Genomic DNA, 21,674 nt, shown 5'->3' with positions numbered 1-21,674 from the left:
CCTGATGAACATCAACGGTCCTTGGCCGGGCGCAGTGGCTCACACCTGTAATCCTAGCACTCAGGGAGGCAGAGACAGGAGAATCACTCAAGGTCAGGAGTTCGAAACCAGCCTGAGCAAGAATGAGACTCGTCTCTACTACAAATAGAAAGAAATTAATTGGCCAACTAAAAATATATAGAAAAAATTAGCCGGGCATGGTGGCGCATGCCTGTAGTCCCAGCTACTGGGGAGGCTGAGGCAGGAGGATTGCTTGAGCCCAGGAGTTTGAGGTTGCTGTGAGCTAGGCTGACACCATGACACTCTAACCTGGGCAACTGAGCGAGACTCTGTCTCAAAAAAATAATTAAATAAAATAAAAATAAGGCCGGGCGCGGTGGCTCACGCCTGTAATCCTAGCTCTCTGGGAGGCCGAGGCGGGCGGATTGCTCGAGGTCGGGAGTTCAAAACCAGCCTGAGCAAGAGCGAGACCCCGTCTCTACTATAAATAGAAAGAAACTAATTGGCCAACTAATATATATAGAAAAAATTAGCCGGGCATGGTGGCGCATGCCTGTAGTCCCAGCTACTTGGGAGGCTGAGACAGAAGGATCGCTTGAGCCCAGGAGTCTGAGGTTGCTGTGAGCTAGGCTGACGCCACGGCACTCACTCTAGCCTAGGCAACAAAGTGAGACTCTGTCTCAAAAAAAAAAAAAAAATAAAAAAAAATAAAAAAAATAAAAAAAATAAAAAAATAAAAATAAAGTAGAGGCTAGACAATCTCTGGGCTGTCATATTACAGAGGGGCTTCTGCCTTGGGGGAGGATGATTAGACTAAATTATTGTTAAGGATCCTTCCAACCCTAAGATCCTAGGATGCTGTATGTTACAATGAGAAAATAGAAAAGAATAAAAAGAATATGGTGAGAGTACAAGGGTTGGTAGATGAGTCACACTTGTTGGGCTGGGGGAGGGAACGCTCTGTGTAGGAAAGAATTGATGGGGAGAAGAAAAAAAACTAAGTGGCTAAGAGTGGGTGAGGAGGATCCAGGGAGGGCAGACAGCAAGTAGAGCGGCTATAGAATACTAGGAATCTTCAAATTTTCCATTTAGCTATCTCTTTCACATTGACAAAGTCTTGTGTTCTAGCCATGCAAATTAGCAGAGCGCATGAGCTCAGAGCTGAAAAGAAATTCAGCTAAGGCCTAGAAGAAATGAGGCTAGAAAGAAGTCCAAATGTTGCTAAAAATGGCCAGGCTGACCTGCTCTGCTGATGCTGTGCCCCTCCAGCCTGGTGACGCGTGCTGCCATCAGATAGTGCGTTGCCATGACAATGGTCAGTGTGGAAAGGCTGCTGAATTTTCTGAATTCTAAAAGATTTTCCTGAACCTGTCTACAAGACTGTCATTTGTTCTTGCATATAAAAACCTCGGTTGAAGCAGGCCATACGTGGGCCTCCCCTCTTCCTGTCCTCACCTTATTAAAAACAAAGGTGGGGGGACAGGGATTGATTTGGGGAGATGAGATGACAATGAGGGAGAGGATGGATCCGGCTCGTCTCTATGCGAGGGAGTTTAGCCAGCATGTCTAGTTGGATTCGTTCAGGCTTTCAGCTTGGGCTTTTTTCTTTCTCGCCGTATCCCTTAGAAGCACAAAAGATGAGATTTTAGCCTATTGGAAATCAAACCCGAGAAGGTTTAGAGATGTTATAGAGATGCATTCCACACGCCACAAGATGACTGAAAGGACAGGCAAATTTAGACCTCATCTTATCCCATCTTTACCGCCCATTAGTCTTTCTGAGAGGAAAAGAAGACAAAAATAAAACCATGGAGAGTCCATTCAAGCTGTTAGCTTCATACAGAGAAAAGCTCTTCTCATGCCAGTGAGCTATCTTGAAGGTGTGTGTCATTGTTCACAAGGAAGTGCAGGCTAGAGAGCTGGGCTCAGCTCAGCTCATGACTACTACTGTAAAATCGTCCTCCCACCGCCTTCGTACGCTCAGACTTGGTTGTCTTTCCTTGGGTTAATGGACTACGGAAGAATTGGCTCACAGTGAACCTTTCAGAGTTGGAACAGTGCTGATGCTATGAATCCCCAGAGAGGGCTAACTCCCCAAGCCTGGCTAGCTCTGCGCAGGGTAATGGGGGAAGAGGTAGGAGGTTTCCTAGTCTCTGGTAATAATGACATCTGAATCAAGTAGGGGGTCCCCTAGGGGGCTCCTAGCTCCACGTTGCAGCCCAAGCCCAACCCTCTGTGGAGCGGGGCAGGGAGGAGGGTGAGTTGTGCATTTGCGAGTATGTGTTGGAGTTACAACTGGAGGTTTCAGTACTTGCTCTGAGTTCCCAGAACTATTCCCCTAGTTTGCCTGGGAGACAAAAAGAAGCAAATGTGGTAAGGAGGAGGAGGGGACGGGGAGGGAGAGGATGCAAGAGGGAAAAGAAAGACCTTGGGCACATCTGCCCTTTCTGACTCTTCATGAAGGAGACTTAGTATGGCAACCTCTGCAAGGCACGGGTAGGGGAGATGGGCCAACAGACTGATGCAGGAATCGGGGGAGAAAGCACAGGTGAAATAACAAGAATGATAGCTACTAATTGATCTTACAGATAGGTAAACTGAGGCTCAGAGAGGATAACTGACTTGGCCAAGGCCATCTTTATTCATCCAGCAAGTAATTATGAAGCACCTGCTATGTGCCACACACTATGCCAATAAGTAGTGGAGCAGCCATATGAAGCCAGGTCTGTCCAAAGTGGGGCTTTAGAGTCAGGCTGTGGGACCTTTCTGGTGCCCTGCCTCTCTTTGGCAACATTGCCCTGTCAAATCTGCTAATCACCCCCTGTCTTCTAATAAACCCTGGTAAACCTTCCCACCCCACACTACACACCCAGCTCCTTTCATGTGGCTCATCCAAAGCCCCTGAAATTTCATGTCTCCCCGAAAATGGGAGGAAGACAGCTATGGGCAACCCTCGAAATTCTGCCCCCTGACATAGGCCTCTTGGCCCTTCCTAACCCCCCACCGTGCTGTAATCTGAAGCCTCCAGCTCCATTTAGAGCTGAGTAGAAAAGGAAAAGAGGAGGACAGAAGGTAGAAGTAGCCAGCTTACCCAGCTCCTCCTGCCCAAAGGGTGCTACAGCCACCAGCCCCAGTCTGCCATTCACAGTCCCACAGCCCCAAGCTGAGAGCCTTTGCACATCTGCTGTTGATATTCTTGGAAGAACCATCGTGCTGGGTGTAAGCAGCACCTCCTCTGGCGGCCTGAAGTCTGGGACTGACATTTCTCTAGGGGTTAGCAAGTGGGGCTTGAGGTCTGGGCATGTTCAAGGCCCACTAGAGCCCCGAGCTTGAAGCAGCACTCCTGTGTGGAAAGGAAGCACTAAGAATGACTGAGGTTTCCAGCCCGGATACCAGCTGGGATGGGAAGCTGTTGGGAGAGCAGAGGGCACAGTTTTACAGAAACATATATTTGATGTGTTCTGTTTTGGTATATTAAATTTGAGGTATGCTCTGGAAGGCCAAGGTAGGCAGATTGTTTGAGCTCAGGAGTTCGAGACCAGCCTGAGCAAGAGCGAGACCCCGTGTCTACTAAAAATAGAAAGAAATTAATTGGCCAACTAAAAATATATAGAAAAAATTAGCCACTGAGGTGGGTGGATTGCTCAAGGTCAGGAGTTTAAAACCAACCTGAGCAAGAAAGAGACCCGTCTCTACTATAAATAGAAAGAAATTAATTGGCCAACTAAAAATATATATAGAAAAAATTAGCTGGGCATGGTGGCGCATGCCTGTAGTCCCAGCTACTTGGGAGGCTGAGGCAGGAGGATGGCTTGAGCCCAGGAGATTGAGGTTGCTGTGAGCTAGGCTGACGCCACAGCACTCTAGCCCAGGCAACAGAGTAAGACTCTCTCTCTCAAAAAAAACCAAAACATGTTAGATTTTGGGGATTCGGATCTTTTAAAGAAAAAGACAATAATCTTTCATCAGACCTTATGTCCCAATTCTTGGTTTACAAAATCTGGTCACCATACCTGCAGACACCTGAAAAATGAGGGATTAGAAGGTGAGTATTTTTTGTGTTCCAGGATCTGTTTCTTTTCTTAGATACCTCCAGGAATTCTAGGGTGCTTCCATGTGTCTTGAAAAGCAGACCACCCCTTGATGTACAATGTAAAGCCTCTTGTGTCTAGTAGAAGAGCAGAAAATCCAGGTGCCTCCCTAGAACTGCCTTCCTTTCCAAAATTCCCATTCACTCTAAGGCAGTTGTCTCAGTCTCTCTGCGTTTTCCCTCCCGCTCCATTGATCTATGCGTCTCTTCCTCCACATGTTGATTACTGTAGATGTATAACAAATCCTAAAATCAGGTAGAGTGATCCTCTTACTTCTTTTTCAAAAGTGTTTTAGCTGTACTAGTTCCTCTGCCTTTCCATATGAGCTTGAATAATCTTGTCTATATCTGCAAAAAATCTTGATGTGATTTAGATAGGAGTTACATTAAACCTATTTATCAGTTTGGGGAGAATTGACATCTTTACTATGTTGAGTCTTTCAATCTATGAGCATGGTATAGCTCTCCGTTTTTTAGATCTTCTTTGATTTCCTTCATCAGCATTTTATAACTTTTAGCACACAGATCCTGAACATGTTTCATACATAATATTTTCTTGAGTTATTGTGAATTGAATTATATTTCTGATTTGGGTTTCCATGTGTTCATTGTTAATATATGGAAATACAATTGATTTTTGTATATTGATCTTGTATCCTAGGACCTTGCTAGACTCATTTATTAGTTCTAAGTGGTTTTTGCAGATTCCTTGGGATTTTCTACGTAGATTATCATTCATATCCAAATAGAGACAGTTCTGTTTCTTCCTTTCTAATCTTTATGCCTTTTATTTCCTTTTCTTGTCTTTTTTAAATCCTCCTCCTACCTACCCCCTCCTTTTCTTATCTCAAGAGTAGCAATTGCAGACATCCTTGCCTCGTTCCAGAACTTAGAGTGAGAACATCCAGTTTTTCCCTATTAAATGCGATGTTAGCTGTAGGTTTTTGTAGATTTTTCTTATCAGGTAGAGGAAGTACCCCCTCTATGTCCCAGTTTTCTGAGAGTTTTTTAATCATGAATGAGTATTGAATTTTGTTAAATGCTATTTCTATATCAGTTGATACTAATGCTTATATATATGTGATATTTTTGTCCTTTTAGCCTTTTGATATGGTGAATTAAATTGATTTTCAAATATTAAATCAGTTTTGTATGACTAAAATAAATCCTACTTGGTCATGGTATATGACTGGTGTCAACATTTTACCAGTGTGAGTGAAGTGTAGAAACTCTATTAGCTTTTAAGTCACTTTCCTTCCTCCATTTATCAAATATCTGTCTTAAATATTTTCTCTATGTATATTTAGAACCACACCAGACAGTGTTATAATTTGTGCTTCAACTTATCAAACGTAATTTAGAAAACTCAAGAGGAAAAGGAAAATCCACTGTATCTACCCATATTTTTACTCTTTCCATTGTTCTTTTTTTTCCTCCCTGATGTTCCAAGATTCCTTTTTTTCTAATAATTTCCTTTCCATTTCAAGAACTTCCCTTAGCTATTCTTTTTTAGGGTAGGTGAAACTGACAATAAATTGTTAGTTTTCCTTCCTCTAAGAATCTTTATTATTCCTTCATTCCTGAATGATATTTTTACTGGATATAGAATTCTGGGTGACAGTTATTTTCTTTCAGTACTTGAAAAATATCATACCACTTCCTTCTGGCCTCCATGGTTTTTGAGAAATCCACTGTTATTTGAATTATCAATTACCTTTAGGTAAGATCTCTTTTCTCTTGAGCTGCTTTCCAGATTTTTTCATTTTCTTTAGTTTTCAGGAATTTGATTATGATGTGTCTTGGCATGGATTTCTTTGGGTTTGTCCTGTTTAGGGTTCAGTCAACTTCTTGAATTTGTAGGCTTATCTCTTTTGCCAAATTTGGGAAATCTTTAGCCATTACTTCCTCAAATATTTTTCAGTCCTACCCTCTTTCTCCTTTCCTTATGGGACGTATCATCATAGCTCACAAGCAACCTCAAATTCCTGGGCTCAAGCCATCCTCCATCCTCAGCCTCCCAAGTAGCTAGGACTACAGGCCACCATACCAGGCTAATTTTTCTATGTTTTGTAGAGACAGGGTCTTAAACTCCTGGCCTCAAGTGATCCTCCTGCCTTAGCCTCCCAAAGTGCTAGGATTACAGGCATGAGCCACCACACCTAGCCCCTTTTGAGACTTTGATGATGTGAATACTAGATCTTTTATCATAGTCCCATGTAGTCCCTGAGTTTCTGCTCAGTTTTTTAGTCTATTTTCTGTCTTTCACTTAAATTGGGTAATTTCTATTATTCTGTCTTCAGTTTCCTGATTCTTCCTCTACTCCCCCATTCTGCTGTTGAGCCCATCTGTTGAGTTCTTTATTTCACTTATTGTATTTTCCAGTTCTAAAATTTCCATTTAGTTTTTCCTTATTTGTTTACTAAGACTTCCCTTTTCCAACTTGTTGAATGTTCATAATTCTTCATTGAAGTATTTTTATGAAGGCTGCTTTAAATTCCTTCTCAAATATTTCTAACATATGTTGATTGTCTTTTTCTCATTCAAGTTGAGAGTTTCCTGTTCTTGGTATGATGAGTTATTTTCTATTGTATTCTGAACATTTTAGGTATGAGGTCATGAAACTCTGGATTTTATTTAAATCTTCCAATTTTAGCAGGCTTCCGCTGATACCTTGCTGACAGGGGAGAGGGACACTACCCCCATTACCTCCAGATGGGGGCGTTAAAGTCTAGGTTCCCTACTCAGCCACCATTGACACCCTGGCGGGAAGAAGAGTACTTCATTAATGCTGGGCAAGAGTGAAAATTCAGGCTCCCCACTAAAACTTCACTGATACCACTCTGGTCAGGCATGCTACTGGCACCTTTTGACTGCTCTCATGTGGCCTGTACTGACACAGCAGTGGGTGGGTCTCCTTGCCAATGGGCAGGGATGAAGTCCTGGCTTTCTATTCCACCTTCCCTGACACCACCCTGGTAGGGTGGAAAAGTGCCTGGTTACTGCTAGGCTAATTTTCTATTTCAATGTTCCATTTGTTCAGTAAATATGTATTTGATGTTAATATGCGCCAGGCACTATTCTAGGCACTGGAAATCAAGAAGTAAATAGGACAGATAAAGTCTTTGGCCATCATGGAGCTTATGTTCTAGTAGGGAAGATTGACAATAAACAGATAAATCAATATTTAATGTTGGTTACTGATAAATTCAGGGCAGGTGCTATTTTAAATAGAGTGGTCAGGGCTAGGCACAGTGGCTCACACCTGTAATCCTAGCTCTCTGGAAGGCCTAGGCGGAAGGATCACTTATGGTAGGGAGTTCGAGGCCAGCCTGAGCAAGAGCGAGACCCCATCTCTACTATAAATAGAAAGAAATTAATTGACCAACTAAAAATATATAGAAAAAATTATTCGGGCATGGTGGCGCATGCCTGTAGTCCCAGCTACTGGGGAGGCTGAGGCAGGAGGATCCCTTGAGCCCAGGAGTTTGAGGTTGCTGTGAGCTAGGCTGACGCCACAGCATTCTAGCCTGGGCAACAGAGTGAGACCTGTCTCAAAAAATAAATAAATAAAGTGGCCAGTAAAGGCCTCTCTGAAGAGGTGACATTTAAGAATAGAGCTTAATGAAGTAGGGGAAGACGCTTAACAAAAATTGGGGTCTAGACCATTCTAGATGAAGAGAAGAGCAGACTCAAAGACCTCAGTAATAGTGGATTTAGTGTGTCTAATGTATATATTTTAATGTGCATTAGAAAGAAATACATCCATCACATCAAATTCTTTGATTTCATAGATATTATTGCTTAGGATGAGACTAAGTTTTGAAAAAAAATGAGTCTATATACGAAAACTTTCCACATAAGTGGTATGTGAAAATGGCCAAACTCGTGGCAGTATTAAAGTTTAGGAAGCAAATCTGTCTCTGAGGTAGATAATCTTCTTAGCTCCATTTAATAGATGAGAGAACTGAGGCAGAGGGAAATTAATTAGCTGGTACAAAGTCATACAGCAGATAAGTGGGGAAGCTGGAATCTCGCTGAGAAGCTCAGGGTCATACCCAAAGCTTAGAAGAGGAAATATGGAAATTTCCTTCTGCGTGGTGGCATTGCTGATTGATTGTTGCATACAACAAACCCAAAATTTTTGAAGAGCTGTTGGAGGCTTCTAATGTGTTTAATTAATTTTTTTTTTGTCCGTGTGCCCAAGGTACATGCCCAAAGCAATTGTATTGCTCATTCCCCTCTAGCTTCTAGCTCTAAAATGATCAAGGGGCAAAGGGAAGGTTGGAAATTTTTAGAGAAAATAAGGTAAACCACTCAGGGTTCTGGAATGCCTAACTGTTGACAACTTTCTCAGTCTACCCTGAGGCCCTTTAACCAACTGAGATTCAGGTGCTGTCTTGAGTACAGCTGCCAAATCCGGCAGTGCTGAGTGCAGTTTTCTGCCAGAGTAAGCGGGCCCAGCCTCCCTGGCCTTGCCACTGAGGCCAGTTGCTGCAGGATTGTCACCACAGATTTCCAGAGGAAGCTCTGCAGGTAGCCCGTCCCACAGAGTCCTCTGCTATAGCCGGACAGGGACATGTCCAAGCCATGATCAGGCCAGGAAGGAGCTCACAGTCTTTTGAGGAAAGAAGGCATTTTTTTTTTGGGGGGGGGGGAGTCCTGGTTTGCCTACATCCCTCTACGTCTTTGCAGCTCCAAGCACATTTTGGAGGGAGATTTCATAAAGATTTCTAAATTGAGTTAGAATTTCAAGTCTATTGTGACATGCAAATTAGTCCTGCTTGCCCGTTGGCAGCAATGCAGTTGAAGTGCCTAGAGACGGGCCATAAAATGAAAACATCAAAGTGATTAAATGTACCCGAAGAGCATAATTGAGTGCATGAATAAGAGAAAATAAAACAAATTGATTTTCTCCAGTGCCAGAAAAACAGAATAATTGAAAACAAAATAATAGACTTTGAAGTAATCAAAGTGAGGAATGCACTATAGTGACATAGAAACAGCCAGTTGTGGGAGAGATTTATTGTGTTTCTGTTATCATTTTTACAACTTTAATTTCATTAGCTAATAAATACAAATCAATTGAAAAATCAGTCAACCAGAGAGGAGAAAGTCCCAAGCCAAGATTTTTATTCACATCTAAAATAGGCTGAGATGCTGATCCTTAATCTACTTTCACAGGCACACGTTTCCTCTGTGAGCTAGCAAACAAGTTCTGGGAGGCCTCTCTGCTTTGAAGGCGGTGATGTTCTGTTCTGACAGTCACTCTGCACATGCAGGTTTACACATTCAACTTTCAAAGGATCACTTTTATACCCCGCCAAGATTTCCAACAGATAGAATTGCCCAAGTGCAAGCATCTTGGTTTACACGAGTGATGTTTTCATGGCACTGACCAGCACCTATGGGCTTCCACAAGGTCATTCTGGATTCATTTGGTGGCAGTGGTGATGGTGGCTGCAATGGCAGCAGCCACAGCAAGAGTACCTGCCACTGTCTCATAATACTGCAGCACATCTGTGGCTCACTGCTTCCTTCCCCCACCCCCACTGCCCCTACACATATGACAAAATCTAAAACCAGGAGGGCCAAGCAAGAGTATGCCACCCCTTTGGCTCTCAGCCTGGCAGCCAGGAGAGGGGAGCTAGGCCAGGGGAGACTTCTCATGTCAACTGTGGCAACAGAGAGCTGCGGACACCAAGCCATGCTGGGCCCAGGTGTTGAAAGATCACAGAGCAAACATGAGACTGCCACAGAACTATTTTTATAGCTCCTCCAAGAAAGAATCCTTCCACCTCACTCCTCAGCTGTTCTTGGCTGGGCTCACTGACCCTTCATTTCAAGATCCACAGTGATGGCTGTGTGACTTGAATTGTGGGTTTTCCTTTCACAGGCCTTTAAGCTACTCTGGCAGTGGTTGGCACTTCCAGATGTTCATGACACACCCTACCTTCAGGGCTCTACAGTTAGTGGCCATGCCTTTGGCTCTGGTAAAGGTCTTTGGGACCACTGGGACTGTAAACCAGGGTGTGCAGAAGGACTTGGCTGAGACTGGCACTACTTGCTGGCTCAATCAGGATGGCATAGTTAATAGATTATGCCTGCCAGGCAATTTGTCCTGGAGAGTCTATCTTCCAGGAAGCACCCAGAAGGCGAAGGGAGTCTCTCTCACCTTTTGGGGGCGTCCAAGGGCTAATCATGATGTGCCTTGAGGTGCATGGGGGAATGTTAGCATTTAGCTCTTCTGTGTAAGACAGCCAGAGTTTGTCTCCAGTTCAAGCCGAAAATCCCAGCTTCCATCTCCCACTGGTGTTTGGGTGGAGCAAAATGGAGCAAATGGCTTTCAAAACTCTAAAGTATTATACAGATGTAAGGCTGTATTATTCTTCCTACCGCTGCTATTTCCATTATCCTGGATTTCTCAGCCCAGAAATTTTGTCTGAAAAAGAAATGTGGAGAGGGCACATCAACCGAAGAACCTGGGAGCTGCGACTCCAAAACGGCTGGGAGGCATTGCCCAGCCCAGCAGCTACGCAGCTGCCGAGGCCCAACTCCACAAGCTGGCTGGCAGGCAAGCAGCCCACTCCTGTGATGTCACCTCTACAGTTACTTGTGCCCATCCCTCCACATGGAGCCAGCAGATTTAGGCACAGGAGGGGAGAAAAAATGAATCATAGGCTATTTTAGAAATTGCTTCGATTCCGTTTGAGACTGCAGTAGTGCCTTGCAAGCTCAGACCACAGAGCATCCTAACCATTGGGATAATATCCTCTAAGTGCTGATATCCTGTAAATGCCAGAAGCCTGGTGGGATTAATCCACAACCTCAGGTTGTAACTCAGGTCAGAGGCAGACAAGTGGTAATTGGCGGTTTTACTTAATTGTCATTGAAAGGCTCTCTGATGACAGGAGGGATCGACATTCCAAGGCAAGCAATGCAGTTGACAATTAAGAGCTAAAAATTATATCAGCCATCCATATCAACACATGCCCAAGGTTTCCTAGAAATCCTGTGTACTGCCATTGTTCCCAGGTAGAAAGTGACACCTTCAAATCAGGCCATGATGGGCCACCAGCTGGAAAGCTTGCTCTAGCCCTGGCTCATACCAGATCCCCTCCCCGCTTTAAAATCTTTCAGAGGCTCCCAATGGCCTTAAGGCTAAGGCCATGGCCTCGATATGGCCTCTGGCCAACTGTCCAGCCTCCTTGCCCCCTCCTTGACCTTCATCCTGTGTCCGGGCCACAAAAACTTTACAGTTTCCTTTATACATCCTGCTCTGTTCCAACTGCCCAGAACACTCTCTCCTTTGTCTTTCAAGATGCCCCCTGCTCTGTGAAGCTTCTCATGCTCTCTCTTTTTCTGCCGCAGCACTCTGTTCATACTGGCATTTTATTGCCCTGTCGCTATGGACTGTGATGTGCTTGTCTCCATATCTGTCTGCCTCACTAGACTCACAGCTCCTTGAGGGTAAAAACTGTGGCTTGTCCTTCACTGCAACCTCAGCGCCCACACAGGGCCTAGGCCACTGTAGACATGAGTGAAGCCTTGGGCAATAAATGGACAGAGGCCAGGCACGATGGCTCACACCTGTAATCCTAGCACTCTGGAAGGCCGAGGCAGGTGGATCACTCAAGGTCAGGAGTTCGAAACCAGCCTGAGCAAGAGCGAGACCCTGTCTCTACTATAACTAGAAAGGAATTAATTGGCCAACTAAAAATATATAGAAAAAAATTAGCCAGGCATGGTGGCGCATGCCTGTAGTCCCAGCTACTCGGGAGGCTGAGGCAGGAGGATCGCTTGAGCCCAGGAGATTGAGGTTGCTGTGAGCTAGGCTGACGCCATGGCACTCTACCCCAGACAACACAGTGAGGCTCTGTCTAAAATAAATAAATCAATAATAAATAAATAAATAAAAGTGAGTTGATACAAAGGAAAATATTAGGTGACTATTAATACAAATGTTAAGAAGATACGACAACATTCTTGAAAGAGGTACTTATATGACAGTAGTTTTGGAAACATTTTTCAGTGGTCCTAAATTTACTTCTCTGTTCCTCTGTGGTGCCACTCAGCCACCAATGGTTCTGGGATCACTCCAGCATTCCTCCAAACAGCTGTGACACTAACTGTCTTCAGAACTCATTTTCCACCTAGCCTGCTAGCACGGATTCTCCTTTTGTTGGCATGTGTTTGCTCACATCAGCCACATTTATAAGATCTTTAAAAGCAATGACCAAGCTTTAAGCCTCTGGGGATTGAATGGGATTGTGCTTAATCAGCCACCCTATAGCTTTCCAGATGTTTGTTCCTTCAATGAATAGATATTGAGCACCTACTATGTGCCAGGCTTTGTTGAGGGTGCTAATAGTAGAGTCATGAGCAAGACAGACACAGTCCCTGCCCACATAAAGTTTGTGAGGGGAGACAGACAGCAAGCAAATAAATAAGCACACAGGATATTTTCAGTGCACTAAGTGGATTGAAGAAAATAAAACAGAATCATGTGACAGAAAAGGGAGGGAGGTGGCTACTTAGCTTGGGTGGCCCTAAGGCCTCTCAGAGGTGACTTTTTTTTTTTTTTTTTTTGAGACAGAGTCTCACTGTGTTGTCCAGGCTAGAGTGCCGTGGCATCAGCCTAGCTCACAGCAACCTTAAACTCCTTGGCTCAAGTGATCCTTCTGCCTCAGCCTCCCAAGTAGCTGGGACTACAGGCATGCGCCACCATGCCAGGCTAATTTTTTTTCTATATATTTTTAGTTGGCCAACTAATTTCTTTCTATTTTTAGTAGAGACAGGGTCTTGCTCTTGCTCAGGCTGGTTTCGAACTCCTGACCTTGAGCGATCCTCCCGCCTCAGCCTCCCAGAGTGTTAGGATTACAGGCATGAGCCACTGCACCCGGCCAGAGATGACTTTTGAGTTGAGACCCCAACTCAAGCGGACAGAGGTAATGAGTGAGAAATGAGATTACCAGGAACAAAGCATTCCAGGCAAAAGGAACAGCAAGTGCAAAGAAGGGAGAAGCCCTAAGAGGAGAAAATGAATCACGTATTCAAGCCACACAAAGAAGACCCATGTAAGCAAGGAGGATAGTGGTAGGAGATAGGAAACAAGGGAGCAGGTCCTGCAGGTGAGTAGTTGGATTTTATTCTAGGTGCAATTGGAGGCTATTAGAGGATTTGAGCATAGGAATGATGTGGTCTGAAGTTATAGTGAACGATGGAGAGAGGTGGGTGGATTTGGAATATATTTTAGAGGTAGACTGCATAGGACTTGCTAATGGACTGAAAAGGAAGGCTGTAAACAGAGGAGGAAATAAAGATGACCTCTTCAAATCAATGTCATGAAGGGAAAAAAAGGCACAAGAGAACTCTTCTATGTCTGCGCTATCCAATACAGTCACCACTAGCAACATGTGGCTATTTAAATTTAAGTTACTTAAAATTAAATAAAATTTAAAGTTCAGTTCTTCATTGCACTGGGCATATTTCAGGTACTCAATAGCCACATGTGACTGACTAGTGGCTACTATATTGGGCAGTATGGAGATAGAACATTTCCATCATCCGAGAAGTTCTATTGGACAACGCTACTCTATATTAAAAAGACTAAAGATTAAGAAAATAAAAAGACAAGCCACAGACTAGGAGAAATATTTGCAGAACTCATATCCAGTAAAGGAAGTGTATCCAAAATATACAAAGAACCCTTAAAACTCAACAATAAGAAAACAAACAACCTAATTTAAAAATGGGCAAAAGATATGAATAGGCAGCTCACCAAAGAAAAGATACAGATGGCAAGAAAGTAGAGATGTTCCTTTACTTATGATGGGGTTACATCCCAATTAACCCATCGTAAGCTGAAACTGTAAGTAGAAAGTATGTTTTTAACCAATGGTATCTTCAACTTACAGTGGGTTTAGCCAGACATTGTTGAGGAGTGGGCTTCGCACCATCATAAAGTTGAAACTGTATGTGAAAAGATGCTCAATATCATGTGTCACTAAGAAATTGCAAATTAAAACAATGGGATACCGCTACATACCTATTAGAATGGCTAAAATCCAAGACACTGACAACACCAAATATTGACAAGGATGTAGAGCTACAGGAACTCTCATTCACTGCTGACAAGGATGCAAAATGATACAGCCCACTGGAGAAGATAGCTCAAGAGTTACTTCCGGGCCGGGCACGGTGGCTCACGCCTGTAATCCTAATACTCTGGGAGGCCGAGGCGGGCGGATTGCTCGAGATTAGGAGTTCGAAACTAGCCTGAGCAAGAGCGAGACCCCGTCTCTACTATAAATAGAAAGAAATTAATTGGCCAACTAATATATATAGAAAAAATTAGCCGGGCATGGGGGCCCATGCCTGTAGTCCCAGCTACTCGGGAGGCTGAGGCAGGAGGATCGCTTGAGCCCAGGAGTTTGAGGTTGCTGTGAGCTAGGCTGACGCCATGACACTCACTCTAACCTGGGCAACAAAGCGAGACTCTGTCTCACAAAAAAAAAAAAAAAAGAGTTATTTCCAAAGCTAACCATAGTCTTCCCATATGATCCAGCAATTACTTTTCTTAGTATTTACCTGAATAAGTTAAAAGCTCATGTCCACATAAAACCCTGCACATGAATGCTTATAGCAGCTTTGTTCAGAATTGCAAAAATGTGGAAGTAACCGAGATGTCCTGCAGTAGGTGAATGAATAAACTGTGGTACATCCAGACAATGGAATATTATTTGATGCCAAAAAGAAATAAGCTATCGAGCCACAAAAAGACATGGAGGAAACTTAAATGCATCTTGTTAAGTGGAAGAAGCCAGTCTGAAAAGGCTACTCACTGTATGATTCCAATCATATGACATTCTGGAAAAGGCAAAAACTACAGAGACATTAAAAGATGAGTGGTTGCCAGGCTTCAGGGGAAGGAAGGGAGGGATGAATCAGTGGAGCCCAGGGAATTTTTAGGACAGTGAAACTATTCTTAAATGATACTGTAATGGTATATACATAACATATACATTTTTCAAGACTCATAGAACTGTACAACACAAAGAGGGAACCCTAATGTCATCTGTGGACTTTAGTTAATAAAAATGTATCAACATTCATCAACTGAAACAAATGTACCATACTAGGGCAAGATGTTAATAATAGGGGAAACTGGAAGAGAGAAGGGAATATAGGAGAGCACTCTGTACTTTCTCTTCAGTTTTTTTGTAAACCTAAAACTGCTCTAAAAATAAAGTGTATTAATTTAAAAAAGAGAGAAAGACTAAAGAGAGGCCTCACCAGCACCTAACAAAGTACCTGGCACAGAGTAGACACTCTATAAATGCTTATTGAATAAATAGATGAACAAATGAGTCAATTGATGGATCAATAGAGCCCAGGCCATCTGAGTCCCAGTTCAATACTCCTTGTATATAGGTGACAACAGAACTTATTGTCCAAAGCAGGATATTTGAGAGTGATGTGGAGTGCCTTAGGTATAAATCAGGACTCTCTTAGAGATAACCAGAAATCACAAACTGGGAGCCCACGAGCCAGCCACATCTTGCCTCAAAAATTGTTTTGTTTGGCCTCTCATATTGATGCCCCATACAATATTCTTTAAAATTTTCAATCAGTCTCCCACATTTAACACTGTGGAAACTTTGCATTAAAATGTGCATTTCGGACTTCTCTTGGAAAATGGAAAGATCTGGTCACACTGGGTCCACATGCCTGCATGTGGTGAATGCCTGGAGCTATCAAGCCACAAAAAGACACAGAGGAAACTTGAATGCATCTTGCCAAGTGAAAGAAGCCAGTCTGAAAAGGATGGCCACTTTGCAAACATGTATCTTCCTGTCTGCCACCGGCCCCACCACTCCCCTTTGTAGCTCTTATTCTAGGCCAGGTGTGAGTTTCCGTTTACCATTCCACTTACATTGTTTTGGTTTTGTTTTCTTTTGTAGTAGAGTTGAGGGAAAAAAAGGAAACTATTTCTTGTACTCATGTCATGATTCAAAGTAGGAAAATGAAAAAAGCATCAAGGGGGCTCCATACGTCTTGCCCACAGCATGCTTCACCTGCAGTATATTCTTGACCTCTCTGGGCGTTTGACTTTGCCCCCTCAGGTCTGAACTCCTTGTTTCCCCAGGCCTCAGCCCACGCTGGCCTTTAGGGTTTTCTCAGGCTGCCACCCACCGCTGGAAAAGCTGGATGCGAAGGGAAAACAATGGGCATTATTTAAGCTTGCGTTTTTATTGTTACCCAAATTCAACATTGCTCATCTTCAACTTTTGGTGGAAATTATGTCTGTTGTTTTTCTTAATTGCCTCCAAATGTAACTGGAGAGTGAGACAGAGCAGCAGAGAATGCAGCACCCACCTTTCCTCTCTGTGAACATGTGTTGTTGGGCCGCTTTGCGGTGGAATTTTGTTTACTATACATTCGCTCCTTCCCCGAGCTCTGGCTATCTACTTGCAGATGGAAGGAGCCTCGCTTCCAGCACCAGCATCCTTTTTAGCTTGTCCTCATCAGAGGCAATGGCTCAAGCCAAGGTGTGGAAACAGAAAAGCATGCATGGGGCCTGTTTAAGCTAAGGAGTTGGACTTCACTCGTAGACAGTCAGGAGCTGCTAAAGGTTTTTGGAGCCGGGGAGGCTATGTGACCACAGCTAGCAATTGTGTAGGGGACAGCTCCAAGAGCAAGAGCACCAGTTAAAAGGCTGTTGTAATGACCTGAGTAATAAGAGATGTGACTAAAGTGCAGACAGTGGAACAGAAAGGAGGGGACAGATTTGAGAGACATCTTGAGGTTATGCTTGGCAACTCATAAGATGTGGAGGAGGCGTGAACTAAAAGATAAAGAATCAAAGATGATCCAGAGATTCTGAACTTAGAGGTTTAAAACACCAAAAGCATGATACAAGAAAGAAAAAAAATGCTAAATAATTGAACCTCGTCAAAATTCTTTCATTTTATAAAAGACCCTGTTGAAACAATGAAAAGTTACATATTGAGATATTTGCAAATCATATATCTAACAACAGATTTATATCTAAAATATATAAAGAGGCCAGGTGCGGTGGCTCATGCATATAATCCTAGCACTCTGGGAGACCGAGGCCAGAGGATCACCTGAGATCAGGAGTTCAAGACCAGTCTGAGCAAGAGTGAGACCCTGGTCTCTATTAAAAATAGAAAAAATTAGCCGGACATGGTGGCACATGCCTACAGTCCCAGCTACTCAGGAGGCTGAAGCAGGAGGATCGCTTGAGCCCAGGAGTTTGAGGTTGCTGTGAGCTAGGCTGATGCCACGACACTCTAGCCCGGGCAACAGAGTGAGACTCTGCCCCCCCCCCCAAAAAAATAGATAGATAGATAGATAGATACACACACATACATATATGTATGTATATAAAGAACTCTCCAAACTCAACAGTAAAAAAAAAATCAGTTAGAAAATGGGCAAAAGACAAGACATGAGGATATACAGACAGCCGATGAGCACATGAAAAGATGTTCAACATCATTAGCCATTGGAAAAATGCAAATTGAGATCACAATTAGATATCGCTATACACATATCAGAATGGCCAATATAAAAACCAACATCAAACACTAGCAAAAATGCAGAGAAAGTAGATCACTCAAGCATTGCTGGTGAAAATGTAAAATGGCACCACCACTCTAGAAAATAGTTTGGCAATTTCTTATAAAACTAAACATGTGACTGCCATACAACCAAACAATTGCACTCTTGGACATTAGTCCTAGGAAAATGAAAACTATGTTCACACAAAAACCTGTATATGAATGTTCATAGCAGCTTTGTTTATAATAGCCCCAAACTGGAATCAACTCAGATGTCCTTCCACTGGTTAAACAGACTGTGCTGCATCCATACCATGGAATGGTAGTCGGCACTAAAAATCAACGAACTGGATACACACCATAACCTGGACAGATCTTAAGGGCAGTGTGCTGAGTAAAAAAAGCCAATCCCCAAAGTTTATATACTTCACGGTTCCATTTATATAACATTCTGAAAATGACCAAATTTTAGAGATGAATGGAGAATAGATGAATGGTTGTTAGGGCTTGGGAATGGTGAGGGAGGAGGAGTGGGAGTGACTATGAAGGGATAGCAGGAGGGAGATCTCTGTGGCGGTAGAAAAGTCTATGTCTTGAGTGTGGTACAGGTCTATGAATCTACACTTATGATAAAATGGCATATAACTATACATTTATATACACAGAAATGAGTGCATGTAAAACTAATAACATCTGAATAAAATCTATAAATTGTACCAATGTCAATTTCCTGGTGTTGATAATTGAACAATAATTATGTAAGATGTTAACATTTAGGGAAACATGGTGAAGGGTACATGGGACCTCTCTGTACTATTTTTTACAACTTCCTGTGAATCTATAATTACTTAAAAATTAAAAGTTAAGTACAAAAAAAGGAATGAACTATTGATACATGCAAAATTTGCATGAACCTCAAAGGCATTATGCTGAGTGAAAAAAAGCCAATCTTAAAAGGTTACATACTGTTTGATTCCATTTATATGACATTCTCAAAAAGAACACTACAGCTATGGAGAACAGATCACTGTTTGGTGGGGGAGGGAGGAGAATGTGACTGCAAAAGGATAGCACAAGGGGATTTGGGGGGTTATATAACTCTTCTTTCTCATGATTCTCTACATGTGTTTCAAAATCATTGATCTGCACATACAAAAAAGTCAATTTTATTGTAGATTAATTTAAAAGTAAAAATAAAAGTAAATAGGCAAGTCCTTCCTTCCTTCCTTCCTTCCATTCATCCATACATTTGCTGAGCACCTACTATGTGTGACACAGTGTGTTAGACTTTTGGAGATCAACTGAAAATCAGACAGCCCAGGTCCCTGCCCTCATGGAACATTCTTCCTGTTTCAGAGGAGAAATGGTCAGTAGGGTTTGGTGCCCAGTGTGCCAGTGTGGTGGTGGTGGTGGTTGTTTTTTTTTTGAGACAGAGTCTCACTATGTTGCCTGGGCTACAGCGTAGCTCACTGCAACCTCAAACTCCTGGGCTCAAGCAATCCTCCTGCCTCAGCCTCCCAAGTACCTGGGACTACAGGCATGCACCACCATGCCCGGCTAATTTTTTCTATATATTTTAAGTTGGCCAATTAATTTCTTCCTATTTTTAGTAGAGATGAGGTCTCACTCTTGCTCAGGCTGGTTTCGAACTCCTGACCTTGAGCGATCCTCCCGTCTCAGCTTCCCAGAGTGCTAGGATTACAGGCGTGAGCCACGGCACCCGGCCTGTGCCCAGTGTTTTTAATGGAGACATGGGGCAAGAAGAAGTCTGTGGAGGGACCAAGTAAGCAAACTTTTCATCCCTAGAGTCCAGTCCTGTAGGATTTCAAATGATCACTTTTCTCTTAAAGACTCTTAGGCCAGAGGGCAGGGGGAAGCCCTCAATCCATACTTCATAGGTACAAGAGAAAATGCTAGGAGGGTTGTGCCTTGCTAAGGGAGGATGAAAGGGGAGGGGAGATTTGATGCAGTTAGTGAAGTGTGAACTCTGAAAAGTGGCACCTGAATGTGTGTATGTGTGTGTGTATGACTTAAAACAACCATTTTTTTTTTTTTAGCTCATTACCCTGGATTGGCAGTTGAGCTGGGCTCAGCTGGATGGTTCTTCTGGTTTTGGCTAGATTCACCCAGCATCTACGTAGAGTCAGCTGCTGTCAAAGGCTTCACTCACATGTCCAGTAGTTGGCTGGTGGATCCTGGGGTTACAAGGGTATCTGGGCCATTTGTCTCTCATCATCTGGCTCATCTGGCTAGCCTGGGCTTGTTCATATGGTAAGGTCACAGGGTTCCCAAAAAGCAGCAGAGAACAAGCCTCAAAATGCAAGTGCTTTTTTTCCTAACAGCTTTATTGGGATATAATTCACATATGTTACCTGAATTTGAATTTTGTTTTCTCTCCTATTTGCAGGGAATCTGAAGCATGTGGTCTAGTTGACAAGAAGAGATCAGGTTTCCAGAGCTGAGGAGCAGTGCCTGTAATGAAGACAGCGTGTTTATGGGAGCAGTTTGTGGAATTTGTGACTGCAGGGGAAATTTGGAAGAAATTACTTCCTGAAAATTTCCAAGGGGCACCAAGTGGCAGCTGGCCTCCTGGGGTGAGGAGGCAGGCACCCCAGAGTCCTCAACTAGGCCTTGGTTTAGAGGGAGATATCCAACATTTAAAGTGTTTATTTTTTAAAAACACACAAATGCAGTTTATAATCTTTGAAAATTATTTTTAAATGAATTGGGAAGGGGGGCTATTTTTATTTTCTTAAAGGGGACAGATGAGAAGCAGGAGGGAGCAGGGAGCTTTTGCCCCAGCAGTTTGTGGGGCAAAGGGCAGCTGAGAGGCAGGGTTTGGGCCTCAGGACCTTCCAAGTAGAGCCCTGGGGGAGAGGGGACTGACTGTTCAGCAGACTGGGATATGGGGAAAACTCCACTGGTGTTGTTTTAGGATTATGTACCTATTTTGTTTTCTAATAAAATCTTTCAAAAACTACTTCTCTGTCCCATTGTCCTCACTGTAAACTGCCACTGACAGTACATGTGGTTCTAAACTTTCCCTCTTGCTGAAGTATCAATAACCCTGCTGCTTCCAGTCTCTGCTCTGGCCCCAGTAGGGAAGCTGACCCTGAGTGCTGGACCCTGCTGCAGAACTAGTGTGTCCCACCCAGCCCCCGCCTATGGCGGGAGGCAGAAGGCACATGGGAATATCTGCACTGCAACCTTGGAGAGGGGCAGAAGAGTGGGGAGAAGCTGCTCCTGCCCAGGGGGGGATTTAGGAATGGGAAAGGCAGAATGGCATGGCAGATCTAAAAGTGGCATTCAATGGCTCACATCTGTAATCCTCGTACTCTGGGAGGCCGAGGCGGGAGGATTGCTTAAGGCCAGGAGTTTGGGACCAGCATGAGCAACATAGCAAGAGGCCTCATTTACACAAAAAATATGAAAAAAAGTAGCCAGGCGTGTTAGCACATGCCTGTAATCTCAGCTATTTGTAAGACTGAGGCAGGAGAATCACCTGATCCCAGGAGTTGGAGGTTGCTGTGAGCTAGGCTGACGCCACGGCACTCTAGCCTGGGCAACAGAGTGAGACTCTGTCTCAAAAAATAAGACAAAATACAAGGGGCATTTCCATGCATCAACAGGATATTCCCCACAGCAAGTGTAGACAGCACACATACTGAAAAGGGGATGTGACTGTAATCCGCTGGTGTTACCCTAACCTCTGGGGGAGATGGCAAAATGGAAAGATGGGGGTGGGGGGTGACTAGAGAGATGAGGACAAGGAAGGGGCAACCAAATATCATGATTCTGTAACTTTATTTACCAAATATTGATGAAGCTCCTTCAACTCCAGGGACTGGGATGGGGACAAGGACACACAGCCCTGTCCTGGCTGTCTAGGAATGCCCAGAGAAAGCTAGGAAGGAGGAAAAGAGGCAGATCCCAACATGTTTCAAGCTCTGTTACCACATGAGACCAGAGTGATGGGAGCACTCAAGTGGGAGCAACATGCT

General features: G+C 43.5%; 1 protein-coding gene across 2 annotated transcripts in view; it reads left to right on the top strand.

Annotated features, from left to right (window-relative positions):
• Positions 1-20,653, top strand: part of HDAC8 (histone deacetylase 8) — a 230,416-nt gene extending 209,763 nt beyond the window's left edge. For both annotated transcript variants that reach the window (XM_012784355.3, XM_012784353.2), the window contains one exon: positions 20,081-20,653. In XM_012784355.3, the coding sequence (XP_012639809.1) occupies positions 20,081-20,089 (9 nt within the window). In that variant the 3' untranslated portion in view covers positions 20,090-20,653. The remainder of the gene's footprint in view (positions 1-20,080) is intronic.
• Positions 20,654-21,674: the final 1,021 nt, after the last annotated feature.

The sequence above is a fragment of the Microcebus murinus genome, chromosome X (genome assembly GCF_040939455.1).
Source record: "Microcebus murinus isolate Inina chromosome X, M.murinus_Inina_mat1.0, whole genome shotgun sequence".
NCBI lineage: Eukaryota > Metazoa > Chordata > Mammalia > Primates > Cheirogaleidae > Microcebus > Microcebus murinus.
Note: the sequence above shows the minus strand (reverse complement) of the source record. Positions and strands in the feature narration are given on the sequence as shown.